This window comes from Fusarium sambucinum, chromosome II, assembly GCF_050947815.1.
Source record: "Fusarium sambucinum isolate potato_lamoka chromosome II, whole genome shotgun sequence".
Taxonomy (NCBI): Eukaryota; Fungi; Ascomycota; class Sordariomycetes; order Hypocreales; family Nectriaceae; genus Fusarium; species Fusarium sambucinum.
The window spans coordinates 8600327-8626931 of NC_139293.1; the positions used below are offsets into that span (position 1 = coordinate 8600327).

General features: G+C 45.6%; 9 protein-coding genes across 9 annotated transcripts; 8 read left to right on the forward strand and 1 right to left on the reverse strand.

The window, feature by feature from the left end:
• Positions 1 to 1800: 1800 nt before the first annotated feature.
• FSST1_009750 (uncharacterized protein) lies at positions 1801 to 8490 on the forward strand (the record flags this gene model as incomplete). Its single annotated transcript, XM_083226749.1, has 4 exons — positions 1801 to 3110; positions 3165 to 6118; positions 6419 to 7223; positions 7281 to 8490. The coding sequence occupies 4 exons, from the start codon at positions 1801 to 1803 to the stop codon at positions 8488 to 8490; spliced, it is 6279 nt and encodes a 2092-aa protein (XP_083085711.1).
• Positions 8491 to 8807: 317 nt separating this feature from the next.
• On the forward strand, positions 8808 to 9456 carry FSST1_009751 (uncharacterized protein; the record flags this gene model as incomplete). Its single annotated transcript, XM_083226751.1, has 2 exons — positions 8808 to 9257; positions 9328 to 9456. The coding sequence occupies 2 exons, from the start codon at positions 8808 to 8810 to the stop codon at positions 9454 to 9456; spliced, it is 579 nt and encodes a 192-aa protein (XP_083085712.1).
• A 2089-nt stretch (positions 9457 to 11545) lies between these two features.
• On the forward strand, positions 11546 to 13093 carry FSST1_009752 (uncharacterized protein; the record flags this gene model as incomplete). Its single annotated transcript, XM_083226752.1, has 1 exon — positions 11546 to 13093. One exon carries the CDS (start codon positions 11546 to 11548, stop codon positions 13091 to 13093), a length of 1548 nt encoding a protein of 515 aa, XP_083085713.1.
• A 1525-nt stretch (positions 13094 to 14618) lies between these two features.
• FSST1_009753 (uncharacterized protein) lies at positions 14619 to 14913 on the forward strand (the record flags this gene model as incomplete). Its single annotated transcript, XM_083226753.1, has 2 exons — positions 14619 to 14664; positions 14705 to 14913. The coding sequence occupies 2 exons, from the start codon at positions 14619 to 14621 to the stop codon at positions 14911 to 14913; spliced, it is 255 nt and encodes an 84-aa protein (XP_083085714.1).
• Positions 14914 to 15795: 882 nt separating this feature from the next.
• On the forward strand, positions 15796 to 18171 carry FSST1_009754 (uncharacterized protein; the record flags this gene model as incomplete). Its single annotated transcript, XM_083226754.1, has 2 exons — positions 15796 to 17269; positions 17342 to 18171. The coding sequence occupies 2 exons, from the start codon at positions 15796 to 15798 to the stop codon at positions 18169 to 18171; spliced, it is 2304 nt and encodes a 767-aa protein (XP_083085715.1).
• Positions 18172 to 18531: 360 nt separating this feature from the next.
• FSST1_009755 (uncharacterized protein) lies at positions 18532 to 19173 on the forward strand (the record flags this gene model as incomplete). The annotated part of the gene is made up of 2 exons (XM_083226755.1): positions 18532 to 18907; positions 19157 to 19173. The coding sequence occupies 2 exons, from the start codon at positions 18532 to 18534 to the stop codon at positions 19171 to 19173; spliced, it is 393 nt and encodes a 130-aa protein (XP_083085716.1).
• A 413-nt stretch (positions 19174 to 19586) lies between these two features.
• FSST1_009756 (uncharacterized protein) lies at positions 19587 to 20806 on the forward strand (the record flags this gene model as incomplete). Its single annotated transcript, XM_083226756.1, has 3 exons — positions 19587 to 19884; positions 19938 to 20381; positions 20430 to 20806. The coding sequence occupies 3 exons, from the start codon at positions 19587 to 19589 to the stop codon at positions 20804 to 20806; spliced, it is 1119 nt and encodes a 372-aa protein (XP_083085717.1).
• A 1149-nt stretch (positions 20807 to 21955) lies between these two features.
• FSST1_009757 (uncharacterized protein) lies at positions 21956 to 23062 on the reverse strand (the record flags this gene model as incomplete). The annotated part of the gene is made up of 1 exon (XM_083226757.1): positions 21956 to 23062. The coding sequence occupies one exon, from the start codon at positions 23060 to 23062 to the stop codon at positions 21956 to 21958; it is 1107 nt and encodes a 368-aa protein (XP_083085718.1).
• Positions 23063 to 24766: 1704 nt separating this feature from the next.
• On the forward strand, positions 24767 to 26467 carry FSST1_009758 (alpha-keto acid decarboxylase family protein; the record flags this gene model as incomplete). The annotated part of the gene is made up of 1 exon (XM_083226758.1): positions 24767 to 26467. One exon carries the CDS (start codon positions 24767 to 24769, stop codon positions 26465 to 26467), a length of 1701 nt encoding a protein of 566 aa, XP_083085719.1.
• Between the last annotated feature and the right edge of the window lie 138 nt (positions 26468 to 26605).

The window sequence follows — 26605 nt, forward strand, 5'->3', positions numbered from 1 at the left end:
GTAAAGCCTTGAGGCAACCTTGGTGGGGCTTAATACAGGCTACCAAATGACCACCTGATATCAGAGTCGTTGACTCCAGAAGCAGCAATAAAGTAGTTCTGGTCGTCCATAGTAAAGGTGGCGCTATGAGCATTACATCCAGTAAAATCGGCGGCGAGGACATTTACGAGAGTCATCAATTTAACGATGGATCCAGGCTCATGGTTACCGTAAGCGATGTGGTGCTTGACCTTGGGGAAGACCTGTGCAATAGTTTGGGCATTGTCTTGTATGTCTGTACAGGAATGATCTCGCCAGTGCTAGGAACCTTGGCACCAACACCAAAGTACATTTTCCACCTGCTGTAAGAGCAATCAGTGAGCCGTCTCTTAGTATTTCTCGTATTCCGTACTTACAATTGCTTGGGCAAGGGAATGTTTTGTCGCAGATGACAGTGAAAGCGCCTTTGGCTCTAGTCAAGCAGTCTTCCTTATCGAACCTTATCGAACTGCAATTCGAGTCTTGGGTGGTGAGGCAGATCCTCGAGCCTCCTGGGCCCAGCTTGAATTCCCTAACTAAAGCCAGAGGTTTCTATCTTGATCTTCCCGTCTTCAGTGTTGTTTGATGTGCCATGGATCGCAAAACATTGGCTCGAGATGTGGAAAGAGGCCATTGCTTGATCGTTGCCTGCGATATCAACGGCTCGCTGATAGACATTACTGTAGACCTTATGGCCCGGGATCTGATTTGGTGGAGCTATACTCTGAAAAAGCAAGACAATCAGTGGCTCCTGGGACCTATTCTTGAGGATGATGCTGTCGGTGTCAGACATAGTGACTGTCGAATAAGATGCGTAACCTGTTGGTGATAGAGTTGCACAGTGATGAGTTAATGAAGACGACAAATTGGGAGAGAAGTTGTTGGAAAGATATCCCGATGTATCTGGGAGACGATGACATAATACCCGATCTACGAGGACCCGATAGAGTCTTCGTCCGGTTCTTCGGATGCACTCTCTATCCCTCAGCTAGCCACAATTATGGCCCACCAACCCCAATAACGGGCTAGTCCAGTCTGGACCCTTGGCAGACATCGAAGGATTCCAAAATTTGCGATGGTCTATCCCCACCCGAGCTTCTTGATTTGACAGTGGCTCAGTTGCTTCAGCCTAGTTTTAATGTTATCGATAATATGTTTTCACCCTTGTTCTAGAAAGGAATCTGTAAAAGAGCCTTTATTTTCTCACGAAGCTGCGAACCCTGGTCAGCTGAAAAGCAGACTCGCTTATCATTTTCCAAACGAGGCAGAATCTCTAACTCCGACAGCCAGTGGCGGCCAGTTATCGTATCATTTCCTTTTGTGCAATATGCATATCATCATTTTTGGCATTTTCGTTCCAATCAACCATCTAAAACTGCGCTTTTGTTTAGGCAGCAATACATACCATGACAATGCCTAGCTTCTGGGCGTAGTTTTACCAAATCCCAAAGGCAACCCCAAGGCTCCCCAGATTTGACGAAACGACAAAATGATCGATGACAGTCAGACAAAGGGGTGTGACCGCTCGAACATTAATTGGTACATAATCGCTGTTCTTGTTATCCTCTGATGACATCTATTATATTAGTCATCGATTCATGATACCGACTTCTAAGCTCTCAATCTGGGGCCTGCATCTACCCCTCAATTGCTTACATCGTTTTCTCGGTAATATCATCCGTTCTATTGCCTACGGCACATAGACCTCAAAACACATTCGTCTTGTCGCTAAACAACTGGGTCCTTCATTATCATTTGAGGTCTTTTGGCGATAATATAGCCATGGAGGTGGCAGCTAGCGTTGCTGGCCTTATCAGCCTTGCGGACCTGACGTTTCGAGTTTTGTACAAGTATGTCCGAGGGGTGAAAGAAGCGGAGAATGACATCAAGAATCTAAAGAGGGAGATCGAGGGCCTGTGCAGTGTTCTTCGTATTCTTCATGCCTTGACAGACGCCCTTGTCACGGAGGAAGAGAAGAGCCAGGCTGCTTTGAGCGTCGGCATACTTGACCAGTGCAGGGAAACTCTCGAAGAAATCAGAACCAAGGTGCAGGGAGCTTTTGCCTCATTTGAAGAGAAGAAGATCCTCAAGGCAACACTTCAGAAACTGAAATGGCCATTCAGTGACAAGGAGACCAAGGAACTTCTGAGCACGCTCTCCCGATATAAGCTTACTATTTCTATGGCCACGTCCGCGGATTCTCTATCCAAACTTCATGTTCTCCTTAATCAACAAGCTGAGCACAACATCAAAATTGAGGAAGCCGTGAAAAATATCGACGAAAAGACAAAGCTTATTGCCAACATCCAACTTGACAAAGAGAAACGACGCATTCTCGATATATTCATTAATCCATCTTTGAATCCACGGCATAACCTGGATCAAAATATTGCACTACGACAGCCGACAACAGGTACATGGCTTATGTCAAGCGTTGAACTGCAGAGTTGGTTCAATAATTCCGGATCCTTAATATGGTTAAATGGCATCGCGGGAGGCGGAAAGACTATCCTGGCTGGTCTTGTCATTCAGGAAGCTATGTCGAAAAGCTCAGATGAGATTGGCGTAGCCTTTTTCTTCTGTGATTACAAGAACGCAGAAACGTTGCGGCCAGTCAAAATCCTGGGAGCCATTGCCGCACAGCTCGCCCTTCAGAACGATACGTCATTCGAAATTCTGGAGAAGTATCACGAAGGTCTGAACCCGCCAGATGCACTCGCCGCGATGCCAGACGTGGATGGCTTGGAGTCCACCATTTCATCCATGATCAAGATCTTCCGACACGTGTTGATCATAGTTGACGGGATTGACGAGTGTGGTGACGATATGGGCAATGTGACGACGAATCTCGCGGCGTTCGCCAGTATGGATACACCTGCATCAGTCGCACTGTTTAGCCGCCACGAGACGGATATCCGCGCGCGATTGGGAGATAAATTCGCACACGTTTCAATCGAAGCTCATAACGAGGATATTAAAATATATGTCTGGTCAGAATTGGAAAAAAGGATTGAATCTCGACGCCTTCGTTTGAGTGACCCTGAAACAAGAGTTGAGATTGCCGAACAGCTTATTGTCAAGGCCCACGGAATGTATGCCACTTCTTTACCAAATTTATGACCCAAATACTAAAATTCATCATTTAGGTTTCGTTGGGTTGCTTGTCAGTTGGATTCCCTCTGTGACTTGTTCACTGATCGAGACCGATTAGATGCTCTCAAACAGCTTCCACAAACCTTGCACGATAGTTACCGGAGACTTTTAGAAAGAGTCAATACTAAGCCCCTACGAACACAGAAGAGAGTACAACTGTGCCTCCAGTTCATTGCTTTCTTCCCAAGGAAACTAACGATCCCGGAGCTCTGTCAGGCTGTCTCAACCCCGGACGACATCGGAGACAGCCTAAATAGAGATGATGTTGTTAACGAGAATGACATCGCCCACTACTGCAGCAGTCTGATAAGGAAGTCTGCTGAAGGCCATGCGTTCGAATTTGCTCATTTTTCCGTTCAAGAGTTTCTAGAGTCAGATATGACAGGCCTTGAAAAATACCGAATTTCACGACAAGAAAGTTCATCACTCCTCGCTCTTCAATGTCTGAGATTTGTTCAACTCGGAAACATCGACTTATGGCCTGAGAATCGAGCGAGCTTCCTGCAAGGACAAATAGAATTGGTAGACGAACTTCCCTTCTACCGACAAGCCGCTGCTTATTGGCCGATGCTGGTGAGATCCAGCGTCGAGAAGTCTAAGCAGCCATTATTGCAAGACGCCATAGAATCATTGTTCTGCGACTCCGATGCAACTAAGCTTAAGTCTTGGATCTTTTGGTTCATGGTCGCTCTGTGCGACACCAAACGCACGTTTTGTCCAACCTTTAACTACCGACATGCTACCGACGTTGCCCTCGATGGGGAAATTGGACCTCTCCATCTCGCCGCCACACTGAACATGCCTGACCTATGCCTTCGCTTGATCGAAGATGGGGCTGACCCTACTCGTAGCTGTGCGTTGGGCCCTCCGCTCTTTCTGGCGGAGACCTCATTACTAGATGCATTGGGAATGGATGCTGAGATGTTTCCTGTTGATTCAGATCTCTTCTTACTTCTTTTGCCGACAGTTAAGCAACGAAAGTCGACATTGAAGTGCCCCATGAAAAAGGCAAACTTGTCAGATATATCCGGCTATCCATCTTTGTTATCGAATGCTATGATAGTTTCTTGTCATGTTCAAGACTTCAGTCCACTCATCGAACTTTTCGCCAATGGAATTACTCCCACGACTGCTGATATAGAATTGTTTGAATCATATCTCAATAGATGGTGGTCACAACGTGGGAGCCGCCTGAGGCTTGAAAGACCCGGCCAAAAGAAACTATTATCGAACTTCGAGGCATCTTTGCGAGCGCTCAATAAGCATCTTCGAGATACATCCGCTTTCGAACATGAATGGGGCTTCGAGTTTGGAAAGGTTCTCTGGACAAAGGCGACCGCGATGGAAATGTCTTTCACGAAAGATCCCAATCTCACTCATCAGGAAATCTCTATATCTACAGAAACACTGCGAGAGAGAATTATGCTAGCCATTTCAAATGACTCGCCGAGTGCACTCTCAAGCTATCTTGATGATAGGCGAGTGTCAGTTTCTGACTCTTGGTCATGGAATAACTCTTCGTCCCAAACTCTCTTGCACCATGCCACTGGTCTTAACGCCATCCAATGCGTCAAGCACCTACTGAGCAAGGGGTGCGATCCATATGCTAGCGATGATGACGGCGTTCCTGTTCTCAACAGAATCGACATCACGAAGAACGGTAGCATGATAGATGTATTCTTGGCACATAATATATCTTTACTAGGCACTGACAAGTATCGGTGTACCTTGTGGCACATTTGCGCGGGGCGAGCTGATTCTAGCGCCGACTTTATGCTCAAGCTGTTTAGTGCAAAGCCTGAAGAAACGCGACAAGCAGTCCTGATGGAAACAGATAATGGCCATACACCTTTGACTTTGGCACTATCGAACAAGTTCGACCCTAAACTTGAGTACCAGGACCCCGAAGACAATGCTCTCTCCTTTATCAAGCACTGCAATGATGTTTCTGGATTTTGGGTGAAACATGGCCCTATACTGCCTCTGGCTTTCAATTTTGGCTCTGAAAAGGTCATCCGTCGACTTTTTGACCTCGGTATCAGGTCAGAGACATCTAACAGTAGCACTTCGACTCCACTACATGAAATCGGTGCCACTGTAGAGCCAGGTTGGGTGGATCTGATGATGACAGCCTATCCCGGAGCTGTAGAGTCTAGATACTCCGACAGGCTCCCCATTGAGAACTATGTCGATACATGTGTCAAGGAAAGGGTCTCACCAGATCAAAGAGTTTTGGAGGTACTTGCATCAAATACTGTTCTCCAGTCCCGAGATCAAAACGGGTCAACACCCTGGGAATATTTTTGTTCCTTTACTTTCAGGAACTGTCAGTGGGAGTGGGACTCCGACACCTCTAGCAACGAGGCAGCCACGATTCCAGTGTGGGAGAATTACATTAATCTAGGGGCCGTAAAGGCGGATGATGATGTATCAGGGGAATGTGGGACAGGCAAGTTGTTGTCAGCTTTCCTTGTCTGTGTTGAAAAAGAGAGCGATTCCTCCCTTCTTAACCTGCTAGAGTCCGATGTTCTTGACAAAGCGATAGTATCATCTGGGTCATGGAATCCTTTGGCTAGTGATGTTGTCCGGTTTATCCAGACTTCGGTAGAAAACGAAAACAGCAGCATTGTTGAGATTCTTCTCAAACACGGTGTAGATGTCCATCAACGCGTCGATGAATTGTCTACAATCGAGGCAGCCTGTCATGGTCGTCTGGCGACGGATTTGTGTTCTACACAGAAAGGCAGAAATATCCTTGAGTTACTTTTGAACCATTCCGACCATCGAAAGCTGGCAGAGTTCTCAATCAACAAAAGAGGAGATGGGTTATTGCACAGAATGGCCGTCCCGGGCCAAGAACCGCATATCCGTTGGTTGATGAAAATGCTCGTTGATAGAGGAGTCGACATTAACGGCATTAATTATGAAGCGGATCCTCGATATCGCTGTACGCCCCTCATCAAGCACATCAGGTGTGATTCAATATATTACGCGGGGTTCTTACTGGAACTCGGAGCAGACCCTAGTGTATATCCTCGCGGTTACGAAGATGAAGCTTTCTACCACCTTGATGCCATATCATGTGCTGCACAGTTTGGCCATCTCTCCTTCTTCCAAAAACTGCTGGCTCTGTCACAAAACACAGGGGCTGAGTTTCCTTGCTTACCCCTGCTAGATTGAAGTTTTGATTGTGGGAAGAAAGATTTGCACCTCGAATGCAACAGTTTGCATATCGCTTGTTACGAAGGGGAATTCGAGATTGTTGTGTTTCTCATTGAAAACAAGATCTTTGCATATGACATAAAAGCATCCAAAGGCGTCACTCCTCTTCACCTGGCAGCCCTGGGTGGTCATCCCCGCATCATTGACTACTTGATATCGAAAGGACAAGACGTGGACGTTGTGAACGAAACGGGAGTTACGCCACTACATTACGCCGCTGCTAATGGACACCTTAAGGCAACTGAAGCACTATTAGATAAAGATTCAATAGGGTCATTTTCTGAGCTTTTCTGGACACCGAGAGTCGCTGCTTCAGACGCGGGGCACCACAAGATTGTCAAGCTTCTCGATAACACGATTGGATTCCACGATGATGCAAATTCTGAATCCATTCATGCTCACCGGCACAAACAGAAGCTTCTTAGCCAGATGAGTGAAGCAATTTTCTATGACGATTTGGACAAATGTCGCGCGCTAGCTTCAGATACATTCCCTCTGAATGACCCTGTGCTGCGTTCAAATGGTCAAACGCCTTTACTTGGCGCTGTGGTGGAGCTAAACCTTCCTATCGTCGAGTTACTCCTTAACCTAGGGGCTTCAGTTTTGACGACCTGCTATTCTGATACTCACCAGAGACTTAGTCTAATTGAATATGCAGCTTTTTACGACAAAGAGGGCAAAATATTACAAACACTGCTGGATCAGTACATTACACAAGGAGGAGACTTGGTTGACGGGCCTGACTCGCCAATATTCTTCGCCGCCAAAGGAAACTTAGCAGGGATTCGGATTCTGTTGAATCACTTGCACGAACACAAAAAGAAATGGGGGTAAGTCCAATTAACCATGGCGTATATCCTTTATAGCCACTAATTAAACAATTGTAGATGTTGTTACGGAAAGAAGAGGGTTCTCGAAAGACGTCACTCAATGTCTGCTTTCAAGAAATTTTACTTTGATAAAGTGCCAGCTCTCCACGTTGCTATTCTATACGACCAGGTTGAGATCGCTCGGCTACTATTGGAAAGCGGGGCTGATGTTAATTCGACAAGCACCTACGGTATTTCTGTAATTGATCGCTCCATGTCGTCAGAGATGACTTCTTTACTTCTGAGGTTCGGTGCATCAACATATCCACTACTTACAATGTCTCTTACGGACGCAATGTGGGACTGGAGGTCTACTGCACCTAAGAAAGCTAAATCGCTCGAAAGTATAAACATAACAGAAAACGGAATGCAGTCAACACAAGGAAAGGAGCTATGGCTTGGACTAGATATGTCTCATGAACGATTTTCACATTTTCCTATGTTGGACTGGAGGCAACTTTTGGCAATACGACACCTCCAAGGTCCTTTAAAGGAGTATCTTCGGTCAGATTCAAGGCTAGCGAACTACCTTCTCGGCTTTAGCAAAGGTCACTGCTTCTTCTTGAACGATGATTACCAACTGCAGAAGTGGGAGCCATTCCCCTGGTATCAAATAAGTCGATACGTTTTCGGCAAAACACTTCTTCTACGAAGTAGTTTTCGCCTGTTTCAACGACGATTCTCTCAGCCAGTCTTCAAGCAGTGGCTTAATTTGGAGCCAGACCGGGGTTGGAGCCCTTTATGTCGAGCCGCATCTATGGAATACCTCGATGTCATTGAAAACTGCTTATCAATGGGTGCGCACATCGATTTTGAAGGATGTTCTTGGGGTTCAGCATTGATCATTGCCAGCGCTTGTGGGAAACTAGCTTCAGTGAAGCGTTTGGTGCGAGCAGGTGCCAAGATTGACTACATCGGGAGCAACGGGCATACTAGTGCTTTGTCAATCACCAAGTCCGAAGCTGTTAAGCAATGGCTGTTGGTCGGGCGATTCGTTGAACAGAAGAAGATCGTGGAAGCAACAGAGTCTGACACAGACTGTTTGCAGCTACAGACTGGACGACGGAGTGGCACTTCGAAGATCAAGGTCAGGTTGGCTGAATTGTATCGCAGACGGTACGAAGAGTCAAGTCTTGACTATTTGAGGAGACTTGAACGGCTAAAGTTGGAGTTGCGAGGGAAAGTTCCTTATTATATTGATGGGGTTATATACGAGGATTCTAGTTAGTCTAGAGTGAGATACAGTAGGTCTTTGCTTGTGGTTTGGCATCTTGAACATGTGAGGTAAATTCTACTCGCTGGTTGGTGGGAGATACAATCTATGTCTTCAGACCCGCTTGTATTAGGCATCAATGGATACAACCAACAACGAGATAGCAGTATCATTAGGATATAACACCATCTCACCCTCCAAACTTGGTCACAGTTTATTCTGTTCACAAACAACATTGCCCCACAGACAACACGTATTAATAAACACAAAACCTTCACCCACAAGCATTGTGTCGTTTCATACATATCACAACAACATCAGCCTCCTTCAAGATGCCGCCTGTACCTCCTCCTCTACCTCCTACGCCCTCCTCTATCAATAACTCTACGCCCCCTCTAGAAGTACCCCGCCCTATAGTCCCCAACAGTGGGTCTCCTGGTGCGCTTCTGCTACACCTTGTCATACACAGTGGTGGCAGCTTCAAGAATCATTGGGGATATTTTATCCGATCAGTCAGCAATCTAAACTTGGGTACCATTGTTCACGTTATTGGTGATGTGAAGAACGGCTTTGAGTTCGAGGTGAAAAGAAATCACGACTTCGAAACAGCCTCGCCCGCACCCCTGCATGTCATTCCACTGCAGTGGGTTGATGGAAAATACTTCAACGACGCAATGCTCAACAATGGCATCCAAGAGCTTGACAACAAGCCTGTCTGTGACTTTGAGCGAAGCGTTTACAAGGTCAAACCACCTGCGGGGTCTCTCAACTCTGCACAATGCGTAAGTGAACTTCTGGATGCCATCAATATGCAAACGTCGATAAATAGAAAGCTGATATAAGACGTTATAGGACGCACCTAAAACAAGACTCATTCAAAGAGATTGCCAGACTTGGATCTTGGAGTCGGCCAACCAGCTAGTTACAGAGGGAATTCTAAATCAGGATGTTATTATTTATCTGGAAGCTATTAAGCAGTAGAGTAGCTTCAGTCTTATTATTCTAGAGTCTAGATTACATTCTCAAACGAAACTACATATATAACGCTAATTGCATTTTAGCCTGATGGTACTGTATACTTTAGACATTATCGTGTAAGATCGGTACCCAATCAAGCTGGACCACGTTTGTTCTTTCCGATCTGCCATACACCACTAAAGAAGATATCGCGGCCTAGATCATCTGTAGGTCTACATCTGCTATGCGGGCAATTTTATTAATTGCGCATTGCTGGGCATCTTATCATCAGATGTGTCACTAGCAGACCCCAAACAGTGTTGAATCGGAATAGAACTTGCCTGTTTATTACGACGGTAGAGACCTGGAGATCTGCAAGCAAACCTCTTAGGTGCTTTTGAAGCTATCTACCGTATATTTTTGCGAAATTCGGTAGCGTGCGCCACGAAAATACTTATCTGTGATTTGCTTGCTTGCATATAATTCAGCCATAGAGCTAAGTCAGTCAGATCTGACCTCTGACAGACTATCTTTCCCTTGGATAAGTAATAAATTTCGTAGCGCCTGCTACCGAATTTCGCAAAAATATACGGTATTCCTTATGTCCTGATCTGCTTGAGATAAGCGGCACGATCGGTATAGCGCAAAGTACCCTAGTTGATAACATCACGAATCTCTCACGATAGAAGCAGCGTTATTTGGTCAATTGACTAGATAATCCGCACCGAGCCTTTGGCTTCGGGCTTCTTTATCTAGACTTCTTTCAGTAGTTATATACTTATAGTATTAGGCTATAACTAGTATACTATAACTTAAAGGCTTTAGCTGCTATTATTACTTACCTCTTTAACTAATTAAACTATTTATTATATAAAATAATCTTATTAAGTGCTTTAAGGAATTTATTTAATTATCTAGATAGTTTAACCTTTTCCTTTAAAATAACCTTTTTAAGCCGCTATATTTCCTTTAGCCTTTCCTTTTTATTATTTTTATATAAAATTAGGAAATTTAACTTATAAGTAAAAGCTATTAGCTTAATCTTTATAAGGATATTCCTTTTTTTTATTATATAGAGGTTTATTACCTTTATATATAGCTTAATATTTTTATTATATTTAACTATAGTCTTAATTATATTAAAATATAAGCTATTAGGATAATAACTAAGACTAATAGCCTTTAGCTTAATAATAATAATTAATACTATATATAAGAATTATAATAGGTTAATTATATATAATAAAAGCTTCCTTTATAAGTTATAGCCTTTATTATAAGGTTTATATTAAAAAAATTATATTATAGAAAAAACCTTATTTTAAGAGAACCTTAGATTTAATTATTATTAAAAATTTAATTTATATAGATAAATTAACCTTTATTAAAAACCTAGAGGAAATTAAGAAGGCCTAGGCAAAAGCTTAAGGATTATAAAAAAATAATAGCGCAAAGTAACTAAGATTAGGTAGTGTGAAGTTAAAGTGAGTACCCTCCCTAGGGGCCGGGATCAATCAAGGTTGTACCGGAAACTACATGGCTTATTTAGCGCATTGATTAGGCGGGCGAGGGAAGAGATAACTATAAATAATAGGCACGTCTAATTTAGATGACATCCCTGTCTGTGATGAAAATAAAATACGTACTCTTATTCCGAGGGTGAGACCAGCGTTGGTGATTTTTCAACAACGGGCGGACAAGTAAGCAATACAGTTTTCTCATTCAAGCTACAACACGCCATTGGGAACAATTTTCAATTGTTATTACCTGCTGATTCTTGGCGGATGGATGGGAAACACAATCGAGATCATGTGAGAAACAAATCAGGCTGTGAGATCTGGTGAGGGAGATCATTGGCTGTTGGTTTTGCTGTACAACCAACAGGACATACCACATACCCTAGTTCAAAAGGTCTTGCTTGATTGGACAAAACGCAGATTCATGCTTAATATCTTATGGCGTGTTTTTGTTTCTCCTTCACGCGTTGTTTCTTCCCGCCCTCTTTTCCTCCACATCAAAAACGCTTGCCAGCATCGACGCAGTGGAGTCGCGTTCTTTTAGTTCGTGGATCCAGAATACACTTTCTTTTCACTGGCTAGCCGATACGCCCGATATGGAGGACCAAGCCGCCCTTCACCGAATCATTCAGGAATTGGGACCGTTACTCAATCCCGTGCAGCCATCGGAAGAGCGTTCGCGAGCTCAGGCCGTTTATAACGCTGCAGAAAGGCGACACAGCAATGAACTTAATCCAGTGAGAAAAAGAGCCCTGGTGAGGGAACTGGCTCGATGTGAAGGTCATTTGGAAGATATCGAAAAGCAGGAGAAGGTAAAGGCAGAGCTGCTCCAGGAACAACTACATCGCCTTCTCTCAAAGCGTCACGGCGAATTCACTCCGTCAGTCCAGCAACGATCTGAGCAGCCGGATGAAGATGCTACTCTGGCCACCCCCGATACTACCACAACAGGTATTGAGACAGGCCTCGATCACGACAGAGGAATAAGCCCAGCCAGTAAATCCCCGATTAACTTCACAAATCCATTTGAAGACTCTGTTCGAGCAGGACATCATAGTACGGCACCGCCGGGAGACGATATCCAAGCCCCAGATATTCGAGAGACGATCGAGCCTACTACCGAGCGAACATATACCCCGGCCAACGTCGATGAACAAGATGGGGTCGAACAGACAGGCGGGTCATCTGGATCAAATAAGAGACGGTGCAACACATCCGCATCTCGCCGTGCCAAGCACCAGCGACAGGCTATCGCAACGGGTCCTCTTACCAAAAACACAATTATGTTTAACGAGGTGTATAAAGATGGCCAAGTCGATCGTAGATGCAGAATTATGGAGCGTGATGGATGTTACTACATCTTCAAATGCAAGAAGCATGATAGGCTCTTCGACGGCAATGATCCCCTTCAATCTGCCACAATGCATCTGAAATCGCACGGCAAATTGAGGTCGACGCATGATAACGCCTTCGAATACCTTGGATCACAGGTATTGAATTGCACTGAGATAAACTGCGCGGAGAATAACAGGGCTGTAGACCGTTATTTGGAAGAGCAGGAGCACAAGAGGGAGCGCCGCAAGGCTTCTGCCTATAACCTTGAACGATATCCTCGGACTGGTGAAACGTATATGGCTTGGTGGGATGTTGATGGAGTCGTCATGCTCCACGCGCTTTTAGTCATCCCGTTTTCGGAGCCAGGTTATGGCGTGGATATATGTGTTGAGAACTCAGAGCTCGGTGACGATATTCCCGCTTGCTATAAAAGCAACGGAGACTGGGCTGTGGGCTACAAATACGGGGGAAAACATGTCGAGAACAGGATGTACCCTATCATGTGCTTTGATGGGAATAACCCTCACTTGGTCGATTGGCTTCCCATGATCCACTTTCGACTACTCGATGTTGATGATCAGCACTTGGATTATGCGCAAGATGTCAAGAACTACATCGCCTCAAGAAGGAATGTAAGTTCTGTGGAAGGAAAACGAACCGGGACGACAACCGAGATCCGAGAAAGTCGGCCACAGCGAGATGTCAAGGTCGAAACCTCAACCCAGCCTTCAGGAAGGGACCAGTTGTGGCCAATGGCACGCAGAGGCCCTCCCGCCATGGAGAGTCTTGTCAACAGCGACAGCGAGTAACACTAAAAAGGGGCTAAGGTGGGAAGGCATAGAGAGTAGTATATGTTGTCTTTGTTCCGTGATGCATCAGCATCTAAGATGTGTTGCACATCCTTAACACCCCAGGGGAGGAAATCTCAAATTTTGGGATGGTGTATGTGGAGATGAAAGGTACTCGCCCACAATTAGATTGTCATTCTGTTCCAATTAACCCATGTTTTTAATCTGAGCTGTGTGATTGATGACGCTTTGGTGTGTCAAAAGGGTCGACCTAGTGATTGTCACTGGGGGGCTGATCAGCTAAGACGAAGTTAGACAGCACCGCGATCCAATCGGAAGTTCACGGTTGTTGTCCCTGAGAAAAAGCATTGGAGCGAAGAGGCAACTGTAACAACGACGAATGAAGACTAGACTGCCATACCATGTACATATGCCACTGTCACAGAGGTAATTGCAAGGGTCATTCTTGGCTGCTTGACCTGTTGTAGGAGCAACAAGACAGACCCTGGTCTAATATGGACAAGACATGAATCAGGCTGTGAAACCTCAATGTTTCCCCCCCGGGTTCATTTTGTCATGTCCATATCTCAGCCAGCCAATTGATCCCTAAGCATATGCTAAAGCATACCAACATGACCAGAGCTTCATAGCCCAATCGTCCCACCGAGTTATTGCTATACAGCAGTGGGTTCAAAGATGGTCAACATGTACCCCAACAGAGAAGTCGCCAAATGAGATCTTTCAATACGAACACCAACAACCCAAAGCCTACCTCGATTCTGCATACGAGACATGCATACCGCAAGGCACTCCGGAAAGTTTCAGTGGACTCGAGAGGCGCACGCAACTCCGGAAAGCGCTTACACGACCAGATGAGACGACTAAGGAAGCCGAGCAGCGCGAGTACTAACAGAGTAAATTCAATCGACCAGTGTTGCTTGTTATTAGTATGCTGGACATATTTGACAATGTGACTGATGTTGATGCAATCATTAACAACTGCTCTAAAAGTTCAGGCACCCAACGCTTATCGTATTCCAACGCCGCGGAAAACCTGAATCAGACGACCGCTTTCTCATCAACAATCCCCCTGAAACTCAAAACTCACTCGGATCGCAATCACAAGACATCACAATGGAGCCCACCCGACTAACAACCCAGGCACACACGATCATTTGGCAGAAGCTGAACCGAATTGTTTTAGAAATCAATCAAAGAAGCACAGAAGTCCATCAGCATCACTTACTACTCATCCTGTGAAGCGTTCCTGGCAGGTCCTTCCTGAAGCTGGTCCTATAGAAAAGATCGAGTTTTGCGACGTACACCAAGACGGCCAAGCCGAGGGAAAATACACTATTGTCGAGCACGATCGATTTTATTCCATCCTGAGGTGCAAGAAGCATGGGCTGGTTTTCTCTGGAGGGCACCCGCTTCAGGGTCCGGGACATCCAGTTGAGATTGCGAACTATCCTCTAGTTATGACCAGGCTCGGGGTTTCGGTACTTAATTATGATAACGGTAGGAAATAGAACAACATCATAACTGCATGTCGTCGCAGAAACGGAGTGCCCACCAACCAGGCAAGTTACCAAGTTTGAGGACATTTTTGTATACTAACACCGTTGCTTACAGATTTTGAAATTGAATCTGATGGCGATCAGAACGACTCACGCTCTGATGACAGCATCTCCGACTCCGACACCTCTAGCGATGACCATCTCCCGATTGCCTTCAGATATACACAGACTATGGATGGCACAAAATACGAAATCATCCATTTAGATGTTGATGGTACATGTAGGACGGTGATGGAGAACCCCGAAAACTATCCGCTTCAGTAGAGTACCTACCCCGGAAGCCAAGATGGCCTGCAGCAGGTAGACCAAGGTGCGCTATAGCAGAGTCTTCCGCATTTATACAGGCTACGATACATCGTCCTATTTGCAGCGTACCTAGGAACCAGACAGACGATGGATTTAATCACGATAGTAGATGAATTGGATAGAGTTATTGTGTTTTTTGTCTTTTTTGTCTTTTTTTCTTTTTTGCGTGCTCCACCACACCTCTCTTGCGTAACCGTAGTAGTTATATAGGCTGGTTTATTCCATTCTGAACCGACCTAACAGGGCACTAACTACCTAGAGGTTACAGCGGCTAACAGGTCTCTATGAGCGCCATGTATATTGCCCTGTCGGGTGGGCCCTTGCACCACTGCCCTAATTTACATCTTTATAGTTATCTACGAAGGTCGGCAGATAGGGGAAATTCAGGCCAGCAATTTTGTCGCCAAGATGCGGCTGAAAGGACATGACTCGCTAAATTTCACGCAGGAAGCAAAGAGGCAGCCGATCTAACCCGTTCTTGTCCAACCGACACTGGATAGAACTGTTGGTACCAGGATGTTAAGATGACGGATTACTGGTCAGTTTGTCAGATCCTTGCCTGTTGATATTTTGATAGGATGTGAACGGGATCAGGCTGTCACAAAGGAGAGAAAAACAAAGAAAATGACAGAAAAACGTGAACTTCTCCTTTTCCCTATTCCCTTTCCCGCCATTCACTGCTATATGTAGTGGGGAATAGTTTCTGCAATAACCGGTCCAGTTCCATATCGAGTACATATTGTCTCGTTGACTTAGACAAGCGGAAGATCTATTGTCTCCACTGACTAACGGCTAACCCAGCGACAAATAGCGTGAATCACTCTGTAACATACACCCAAAATGGACGGCCATGCAGTAGGGCCCTCCCAGCGAATTCCTGCCCTCCAGGAGCATTTGGCACGATGGTCACCCCGAATCCACCCCGTTAAATCGGCCGAGGAAGAGTTTCAAGAGAATCTTAAGGAAGCCCAAGATCTATTCAAGGCCTTGACAGATTCATCACAAAATCCATTCGACAAACTCAACGAGATTGGTGCCTGTGTAACTCGCATGCAACAGCTTACCGCGCTGCACGAAGATACGAAAGAACAAAAGGAGCGCGAGTACCAGCAGAATCTCTTAGAACAAGAGAAATCCTATGTCATTGAACTCTTTGACATTTTTGGTCTAGAACTTGTTAAAGCATATTGCAAGATTTGGTGCGATCGTCGTGGTCATCCTTCGTGGACTGATTCCACTCAGCCAGACCCTGTCTCATCAAACATCGACACTGAACCCAAAGACACAACTACCTCACGCTTTACCCCGATTCCAGACCAACCGACAAGCACAAGTGAATCGCAAACGAAAAGTACGACAAAATCTCCGGGCCCTCTCGACACAGAAAATACACAAGAGCCGAGTATTCGTCCGAGTGAACCAGACACAACCGAACATAACACCTCAGTAGGTCCCCAGAAGCGACCCTCTGAGCCCCCCGCAGCCCGTCCAACGAAACGCTCACGATCAGATGTAACTCAAGATCCCCTCGTAGGAGACAGAACAATAGAGTTCGAACAGGTCTACCAGAACGGCCAAGCCGAACCGAAATATGTCATCGCCAAGTATAAGGGGTGCTGGTATATCCTTGAGTGCAAGGAACACAGACTACACTTCAACAATGATCCAATCCGCGGTGCAGCAAAGCATCTACGGGGTAAAAGGCATAACCAAACGTCTGTCACTTACGAAGACGCCATTCGCGCGCTCGGAACCCGCGTTCTTGGCTGCGAAGAGAAAGATGTCGAGGATAATAATGCTGTTGCCCGGAGACCTTGTTATTCTCAGATGGGTCGGCCAGTGACTAGCCTTTCGCCCTCGGGTGGCCGCAGTATCCCCACGCGGAGTAATCAGAGTCCTACGGTGATTGACCCAAAGCCTGGCGAAGTATACACCACTTTTTGGGGTGAGACGAAGGAGTTCTTTGCCATCTTAGTTCTACCATGGCACAATGCCGGACAGCTTGGTACAGATTTGACACTCACTGTCAAGGATACTGACCTTATCGAGAAAGTCCCATCTTGTTACCAGTATAACGACGTCAATAAATCATTCGATTGGGCACCTGAATACCGCCCTGAAGGGCAGCATTACTCTAGGAGAAAATATCCCATCATGTATTTTGATGCTGCTGTGTTTCCAGAGGAATGTCGGGTTAACTGGATTGCCGCGCGCGAGTTTGCACTCTACGACCCCAGGGTTTCTACTACGCCGTACAAAGAGCTTGTGGATGGCTTTATTGCCTGGAGAAACAACGGCCGTGGTGAAGAAGCAGGTAAGCGGTAGCGATTATGATGAATGAATGACATGTATGCAGCTTGTTAATCATGTGTGTTTTTAATTACAGGACCGTATACCTCGGTCGAACTAGACGGTAGAGAAGAAAACCTCGGTAACGACATACCGACCGCCGAGATCTTCCCCCGTGAGCAGCCCTCAGGCTCCCGGGAAATCATCGTCATAGATGATGATAGCGACGATGATACAGGAAGCCGCTATCAGGTGCCAGATATCTCGATCGGGTCTGACGATCCTGTTCCCAAGACCGAACCCTTGGATGAGTATATTAGGGATGTCCATGACCAGCAGGACACAAGCACCACCTATGCCAATGCGCCTTCACAGCCCATCGTTCCAACCTCAGATCATACTCAGCTGTGCCATGATCTGCCTGAGCCTCAGCTATTAACTGGAGACGCACCTCTACAATGTCCAACCTCATGCGACATGCATACCCAGACTCCAAATCATGGTCCGACGTCACAATGGCCTCCAACATTTTTGCACGACCCGTCTCTAACCGATAACACGCATATTCCTCCAGCCCAGCTATTCCAACAAGCACCTTCTGATACCCGTGTACCGGAAGCCATCATAGCGCCGCTGCCTCCCGATCAAAACTCGCCTCCAGTCCCAAACCCTTGCGACAGCTCTGTAATGCAAACAACGACCATACCTTGTCAGGATGCCCAGACAACCGAACTGTACGCCTACTTCAACCAAGCGCGAAGCGCGTCATCGCAATTCCAACTCGACAGCGACGGTCATCTGAGATGGATTACTCCACTGACACCGTCCGGAGTCACTACGAAACAGAAGCCATTGAGTACCCGTCAACACAAAGAACTTAAAGCCCGAATACTGCCTGTTTGCAAAGAGCCCCAATTTCGGGGGTAGGACGGTATTTCGAAGAATTCGGGGGTTAGCGCGGGGTATTCTCAGGATAGGGCTGAACAGCCATTTATGTAGATAACGGAATGGAACGGCGGAAATATGCCGGCCAATGACACATTCGAGAGCTTTCAGTGGTTTTTTTGGAGTCTGTGCAACGTCAAAAGCCGACTTCATTAAATGTGCGTTTATCTCGAACGAGTCATGACTGGTTGAGCCGGGAACGCGGAGTGATATTGATCTGTATGTAACCTTCCTAGACACCACATACGAGATTTGGAGACGGCGGCACCGACGTATGCTACTGTTTTACGTCACAAGATCCGACTCCCTACGTTCTTACTAAATCGACAATAAACCTTCATCATGACTCAAATCAAAGTCGGCGACCATCTCTTCCGTCGTCTCCACGAACTCGGTATTCGCTCCATCTTCGACATTCCTGGGGACTACGAACTCGCCTTGCTAGACCTCATCGCCGCCAACTCCCTCTCGTGGAAAGGCAATCCCAATGAACTCATCGCTTCCTACGCGGCAGACGGCTACGCCCGTGTCAACGGCGCAGGCGCTTTCATGACTACCTTTGGACTAGGCGAGCTGTCGGCTTACTGCGGTATAGTAGGACAGTATGCTGAGTATGTCCCTGTTGTTCATATCGTGGGCTATCCAGCTGTTGATGCTGTGAGAGTGAAGAAGATTATGCATCACAGTCTTAGTGATGGTAGGTTGGGAATGTATCAGAGTATGGTAAAGAATATAATATCGCTGTCGATACGGCTGTCATCGATCATGCTCCTACTGCAGCAGTGGAGATTAATTAACTTGGATCTTAGAGTTAGCCAATTAGCTTAGTGTAGATAGAATTCTAAATTAGGGTATTATTATTTATTTAGATACTATTAAGTAACAAAGTCACTCTAGTCCTTTTATTCCAGAGCCTAGCTTATACTCTTAAACTATACTATATATATAATGCTAATTGCATTTTCAGGCGTACAGTCTTCATAATACTTGTGATAACAATTAAACGCCCTGTTAAAAGAGACGCATCCTTGCTCGGAAAACCCATAACAACTTCACTCAATGCAACCTTCCATTCGGCCTTATAGGCCCAGAACCGGATATTTGCGGAATAACTCCACTCGACAACAAGGGTCCCCGGGATTCAGCTCACTTCGAAGTCTGGATTAACAAGTAACAATTGGTGGAATTACGGGCCTGACTTCTTTTCTGGATATCAGAACGTTGGCTAGAACTTCCTAGATTTAATAGTTTAGCATTGAAGATTGGTATTTGCTTTGCTGGCGTAAGCTGTCAGACCACATGGCAATCGTTTAAATAGACAACCCACTGGCGGTTTTCCCTCTTTCCTCTCTCCATGCACACACTTACAGGCTTCTTTTCCTAAATTTATGTTCAAGATGGTGACTGTTAGGTCTCTTTTCATCCTTCTCGCGCTTGGCGTAGAGACCTTTGCTGCATCGAATCCAACGGCGACTTGCACCAGCAAGTATGGAACAGTCAGCATTCCATCCAACAAGATTCCACGAGCAACTACGTCAATCCAGACTAAGGTGACAGTCGTTAGGAAGGTCACTCGCAAAATCACTGTTATTGTCATCCCCAAAGCAAAGACCACAACTCAAAAGGTCACGGTCAATACCACTGTGACAGCAACAGCTAATCCCAATGTCAAAGTGGCGACTAGCATAGTCACGGGTAAGATTGTTTCCCAAATGCTTTTGCGACACACACTTACACGAAACCTATAGATGAGCAAACTAGTGTCATAACACGAAAGTTCACTACGACCCTTGTCGCCACGTCGTTTACCACAACTACCAAGTACACTACGAGTACCATCCCTGCGGCACCCAGCTTCAAACCTATCAAGGAGTTTGGAGGCTACCAGGCGAAGCGAGCCAAGCCAGATGTTATAGCTGCTCTTCCCATCTCTCTCACCAAGTCTCAATACGTCCAGCGAGTCGACTGTAAAAAGCGCATCCCCTACACCTCGATCAAGACCACAACAACTACCGTCCAGGGACCCCGAAAGACTCTCGCTCCAAAGACCAGTACCAAGCTCGTCACAACTACTGAAACAGAGACTTCAACAGAGTACCCGGATGAGGTCACCAGAACAGTCGTTCAAACTGTGTCTCCTACTGTTACTAGTTTTGTTTCAGTCACCGATACTTCCTCATCTACTGAGACTGGTTAGTTCAGCACCTGACTACTATTTAAACTTTGCTAACGCCTCACAGTGACCGTCGAGACTATTATCCCTGTCGCTGAGCAATTCTACGCCGCCTGCGGTGCTAGCAACATGCTGGTTACAGCCAATGGCGGACACCCTGTACCTTATGTCGACATGATGATCAATTTCGGTGTTGCGGTAGCGGATGCTGCACAAGGAGATTCCTACAAGTGCTGTACGACGTGCATACAGAACCCTCTTTGCTTCCTTTCTTTCCTCTCGGATGAGGATGGAAGCTGCACACTTTTGACTTCCCCCACAAATGTTTGTCCTAATGGACAAGTTCGCATTGGTCAGTATAAGTCACAGGCAGGCTCTACGTCGACTTATCACTGGATGAATGGTCCTTGCGGGTATCTTGAGAATGGTGGAGAAGTGAATTAACATGGTTTTGCAAGATATGCTACGATAGACAAGGACTCTTAGAAAACTCCGAGACTGAGATTCGTATCAATATAGTATCTCTCGTATGTTCGAACGTGACAATTTGGACGCTGGTTACATTGTCGCTGAAATTGAATCTTCATTGCAATTCTTTCCACTGGCAAGAGTGACAGAAAACGAGGGACAATGGCAGGAAATTTATGTGATACATGCTTGTTGAACGTGGAGGGTATCACGTGTATAACTACGTGACTCGATGATACGCAGATGTACATCCTTTTCTCCAGCCGCACCAGGGTACCCGGTATCTGATTCGGAGGGTCTTCTGCGATGAAATATTTTAAGCAGCGTTCGCATCACGGTTGAAAAACAACTCTCTGAATCGCATAATAATTGCCACACAGACAACGCCTCCACTGTCCCCTTGTTTAATACAATACACACTATCATATTCAGTCAAGCTTCCTTTTATATAATGGCAATATGTTTACAATGTTTAATTGGACCAAGGTACTACATTTATCAAGTGTCTTAAGAGCTTCGCATAACTCACTAAGTTCTGGACCTCGGACCTCACATGAATCTAATCTGCGAAGCTAGGGTGCGAATACGAAGATAAAAGAGCATGGCGGGGATACAAATTAAGGCTACATACATAGCTGTTATATCGAAGCTACCCTGTATAAGGCGGTCAGCAGCCGGTTCTAGCCATAGGAACCTTAAAAAAATTTGATGGGGGCTTCTTAAAGTCTAATTAATGCAATGAGGCGGTATATCACGAAACATAGGGCTCTAAGAGCAACCTTATTCTTATATAATATAAAAGCAATACCTGCTAAGCAGCCTACTTATTCTTCCTTTAATATAAAGACAAGACAACTCTTCGATCCATTAAACATAAAAAGACCAAGCATCCATGTTAGTCAACTGACCTCAAAATGGTATAAGCTAAGTAAAATAACTAAGAAGAAGCTCAATTACGAAAAGCGTTATGCATTCACCCAAAAGAAGAGGAATTGCAAGGCCACAGGGCAATTTTAAATACAACACAGTGACAACACAAATAAATTTCTTAAACGGGTTCAGCACGTTCAGTCTAAAAACGGCGAGATAGAATTTAGATATTTAGGCACAGAATTTAGGGTATTATTATTCTATCCCCTGCTTCAAGCTTCCTCGGTAATTCAGCATCCATCTCGTTGACTGCGCCACAACAGCATCGTGATCCGAAACTGGATTGAACAACAGTCTCTTCCTTGCCTTTTCGATACTATGAGTATGCGTATAAATGCAGTATTCCATTGAAACCCTTCGGGTTTGAGGCGGCGGCTTGACTGTGTTGAAAGTAAAGATCCAGAACGCCCATTCCGCTAAGACGACAGCTGCGATCATTGTCCAAGCGGGCAAAACCGTAACATCTTTATAAAAGTCCTCTCCCCTTGCTGTCTTCCAAATAACTCCAATGTGATGCCAAAACGGTACCGGAGCACCGTCCGAGACATTGAATGCTTCGCCGTCAACTTTGCCAGTAGCTCGACTCGGGTCAAGAAGTGCCTTGGCAGCGAGGATGTGAGCTATTGCAGAGTTTTCGCCGGAACATACCTCCATCAGGTTCTTGCCAGAACCTAATTGGAATAGTTTCTTGTCACCTTCGCACACATCGAGAACTTCGACTAATCCTTGGACATGTCTCTCACCGTAGCCATGGCCTGGACGTAGCACAACGGTACGGAGCTGAGGACTGTTTGCTTCGCGTACAATACGATCTCCAATTGCTTTTGTCCGGTTGTACTCATTGGACTTGTCGTGAGGCGACCACAAAGGACATGTCTCGTCTGCATCAGTATGCGGTGGGTTTGCATAGGCGTCGATACTTGAAGTCAAGACAAAGGCTCGGACATCGTCACTCTCGGCGGCAACGGTGAGTAAAGCCTCCGTGCCCTTGACGTTCGTCGCGTAGTATTCGCCTTCTCTCTTGGCCGGCAGTGTGGCAATTGGCGAAGCACAGTGGAAGATGACGGTTGGTCGAATCTCAGACACTATCCTCCTAAGCAGTTCACTATCGGTGATCTCTCCTTGATAAAATGTGGCCCCATCCTGTCTGTTCCTAGTAACGACGCGATCCAGCACATACACATCTCCTATTTCGTCGTCCTCCAGGAGATGTCGCACAAGGTGGTAGCCTAGGAAACCGCAGCCGCCTACGACTAGGCTTGCACCAATTGAAGTCTTCGGACTGGTCTGCTTAGAAGCCATAGTTGATATGAATGTTATGTTATATTGCGTTTAGTTGATGTTTTGAGTTTTAAAGGTGGAAACGAGTCCGAAGTCCAGCCGACATCTTATTTTATAGGCTAGGACTTACAGAGTGCGATCAAGGAAGTCACACGGTCTGAACTTCCGATTACAGCTAGTTTGAAATCGAATCTACGTAACCCTGTACCAGAGGATCAAAGAGCGTTGTGGCTCAGGAGGGCCTACCAAAAGGCTCGGGCGTCGAGTATCGAATCAGCATCAACAACCATCTCGGCTGAAATGACACCCTTGTCATGCGAATCGGTACCATAATAAAGGGTTGCTGTAAGGTAAAGTCTTTGCTCAGTGATGCGTTACCTTCGCCGAATAACCAATCAAGACAACGGCTCCATCAGTTGCAGGTCTATCATCTTGGACTGTGGGCCACGTCGCTGACCTTCCACGAGCTGGCAGCTCTATATTATTGTCTACTTCGCTGTAAGCTCTAAGCAAGGACTTATATCTTGGTTAGAGGATAGTATCTGATAGGCGCTCTTGCTCCTAACTCTAAGACTTTATGCATATCTATATTTCCTCTGGGGTTAAGATTGTAATGTAGAATTGGCATATGCCTTTATTCTTTATTGCATTAGCTGGAGAGGAAAAGCAGGGTGACTATATGCATTTATTTATAATGACATTAGTAGATTGGAAAAGCCATATGCAAGGTTATAACATTGTTAGATAAGCAGAGATCGATAGTGAAATATAGTAGAGAAACAAAGATATTAAGAGCAAGGTATATTAAAACTATACATTTTATATACTGATTGATAAATCAGGATAAGAGCTACTGTTCCCTTTACTTTTTGCACTTTTACCTATTGGGGCTAGATTTCAATGGAATTTTATCGCTGCTTTCTATCTAGCTAATAATCGCATCTAACCAAGACATTCACGATCATCCTAACCCTCTCCCTATTGCCATTACTGATTACTGACTTTCCCGGGTTTTTGCTATAGTATTGTTTTCTTTTGAGGTTATAAAGCCCTACAGTTGGGTGATGTTATGTTAAAATTTGTTCTATTGTTCTCTTGGAGCCTAACCATAGACCCTGACCACGCTAACCATCATAGACTTACTGACGGATGACGTACTGGATTTGTTAAGTCGTTTTTTTAACTGTACGCAGAAAAGATAACGAGCCGGCCTTCCGGGAGAAGGCCGAGAAACAGGCCGTTTATAGCGTATAATTACTGAGCTAATCGAAATTTATTTCCCAAGTCAGAATTTCCTCTAAATCTGATTTGCTTCCTGATTTCTCTGCCTAGTCTCTTAAGCAACCCGCTTTAAAGACATTCATATTTCTATACCATTGTGGCGGTTTATATCCAAAAACAGGGTTTGTGAGCTATTCTTATGGGTATTATTGCTTTAGTCTGTGAACTCTTATCATTAGATACTCTTAATTCTACTGCCGAACAAAAGCGTTCCAAGCCGAGGAACAAGTCGCGGCTCTATAGTGTTCGAATCGCAGCCGTTACAATGATGGCATCCTTTTTCTTTTCTTCAAAATCTCTCGGTAAGTTCGGAGGAAACGTATCTATAAGTACTGGGCAGTTTGACCACTTCAATGTCTTATTCCCATAGAGACTTCTACTCAACCTAAAGAGAACTTTTCAAATCAACTTCCACTTACAAGACATCTTCTCGCAATATCAGCCATGTCTGTCAATCACGCCGTCGCAGAACAGGGTGCTTCCACTGTGGACAAGAACAAGTCCGCACCCAAAACAGTCATTGAGCATATCATCTCCAGACTAGTCGAGATTGGTATTACAGATGTTTTTGGAGTAGCCGGTGACTTTGCGTTTCCGATAAATGACGCTGTGTGCGACAACGAACACATGCGATGGATCGGTAGCTGCAACGAGCTCAATGCTGCATACTCAGCTGATGGCTATGCACGAATTCGTAGCATGTCAGCCCTGTGCACTACATACGGTGTTGGAGAGCTAGGGGCCATTGCTGGCGTAGCTGGTGCCTACGCCGAGAATCTACCCATTTTCCATCTCGTCGGCATGCTAGCTAGTCGCACACAGAGTGCAAGGCGTTTAGTCCATCACACGCTTGGAAATGGGGAATTCGAGCTATTCCACCACATGACAGGTCCTGTTGTGTGCGCGAGCGCCATAATCACTCCACAAAACTGTGCGACCGAAATGGAGCGTCTGATAGCCGCTGCCATGTACCATCGTCGTCCAGTCTACATCGCGATTCCAACCGATCATGCCACTTCACCACTTCTAGGCACGGCTGAACCATACAATCTATCCATATCTGACCACGACTCTCTCACTGCGGCTACCAAGGCACTGCTTGACGCTATACACGGAGCACAATCAGTTTGCGTCGTGCCGGGCATTATTTTAGCACGCGCGGGACTGAAGGAAATCACTACAAGATTTTTGAAGGCTTCAAACTTGCCCTTCGTAACGATGTTTATGGATAAAGCCGTTGTTGACGAGACGCTCGACAATTATGTGGGCATGTATGATGGCCAGCTCATGAACGAAGAGGTTCGCCAGTTCGTGGAGAGGAGTGACCTCGCGATAGGCATCGGCGCCGCACTGACTGACTTCAACTCTGGCTCTTTTATGGCGAAGATCGAAACTGCGAAGAGTGCCAATATCATGCTTCACAGTGTCCGTGTCGGTGAGAAGGTGTTCAACAACGTTGAGATGAAGGATGTCATCGCTGCCTTGGCATCACAAATAGAGGCCAAAGATACTGTTGTCCACAAGAAAATAGGGCTGGATATACAGATAAGCCGAGTGGGTGATAAGATCAGTGCGGAATATCTTTATCCAAGATGGCAACAAATGTTAAAGGAAGGTGATATCCTCGTTGCTGAGACCGGCACCTCCTCGATGGGTATGGGATTCGCATCTATGCCGAGGGGCTCGACTTTCCATAACCAGGCTCTATGGGGAGCAATTGGATGGGCCACCCCAGCATCCTTTGGTGCGTCGTTGGCTGCTCCTGAGCGACGCACCATCCTCATCACGGGAGATGGCTCGCACCAACTCACGGCCCAGGAAATTGGACAATTTCATCGCTTCAACCTCAAGCCTATCGTTTTTGTCTTGAACAACGACGGGTATCTGATCGAGCGGTTGCTGTGCAAGAACCCCGAGAGCGCATATAACGATGTCGCTCAATGGAAGTATCACGAATTACCTCAAGCTTTTGGATGTAAAGATTGGTTCACTACGAAAGTAACGACATGCGATGAACTTGACGCTGCCATACAGAAGGCTGAGGCGTCAGGAACGGGTGCTTATATTGAAGTGGTAACAGACCGGTATGCTGCATCGCCACTAGCTCTTAAGCTACAAAGTGCAACTCAAACCCTATACTCCTAGTGTTACGAGTCGCCTGAGTGGAGACTGGGTTGGGATGAGTATGAATGTCTCGATGAGATTCCAACTATATGGCAACAAGATAGCTAGTATTTAATTAAATTATCTATATCTTGCAATCTTGTACCGGGTGTATACTGA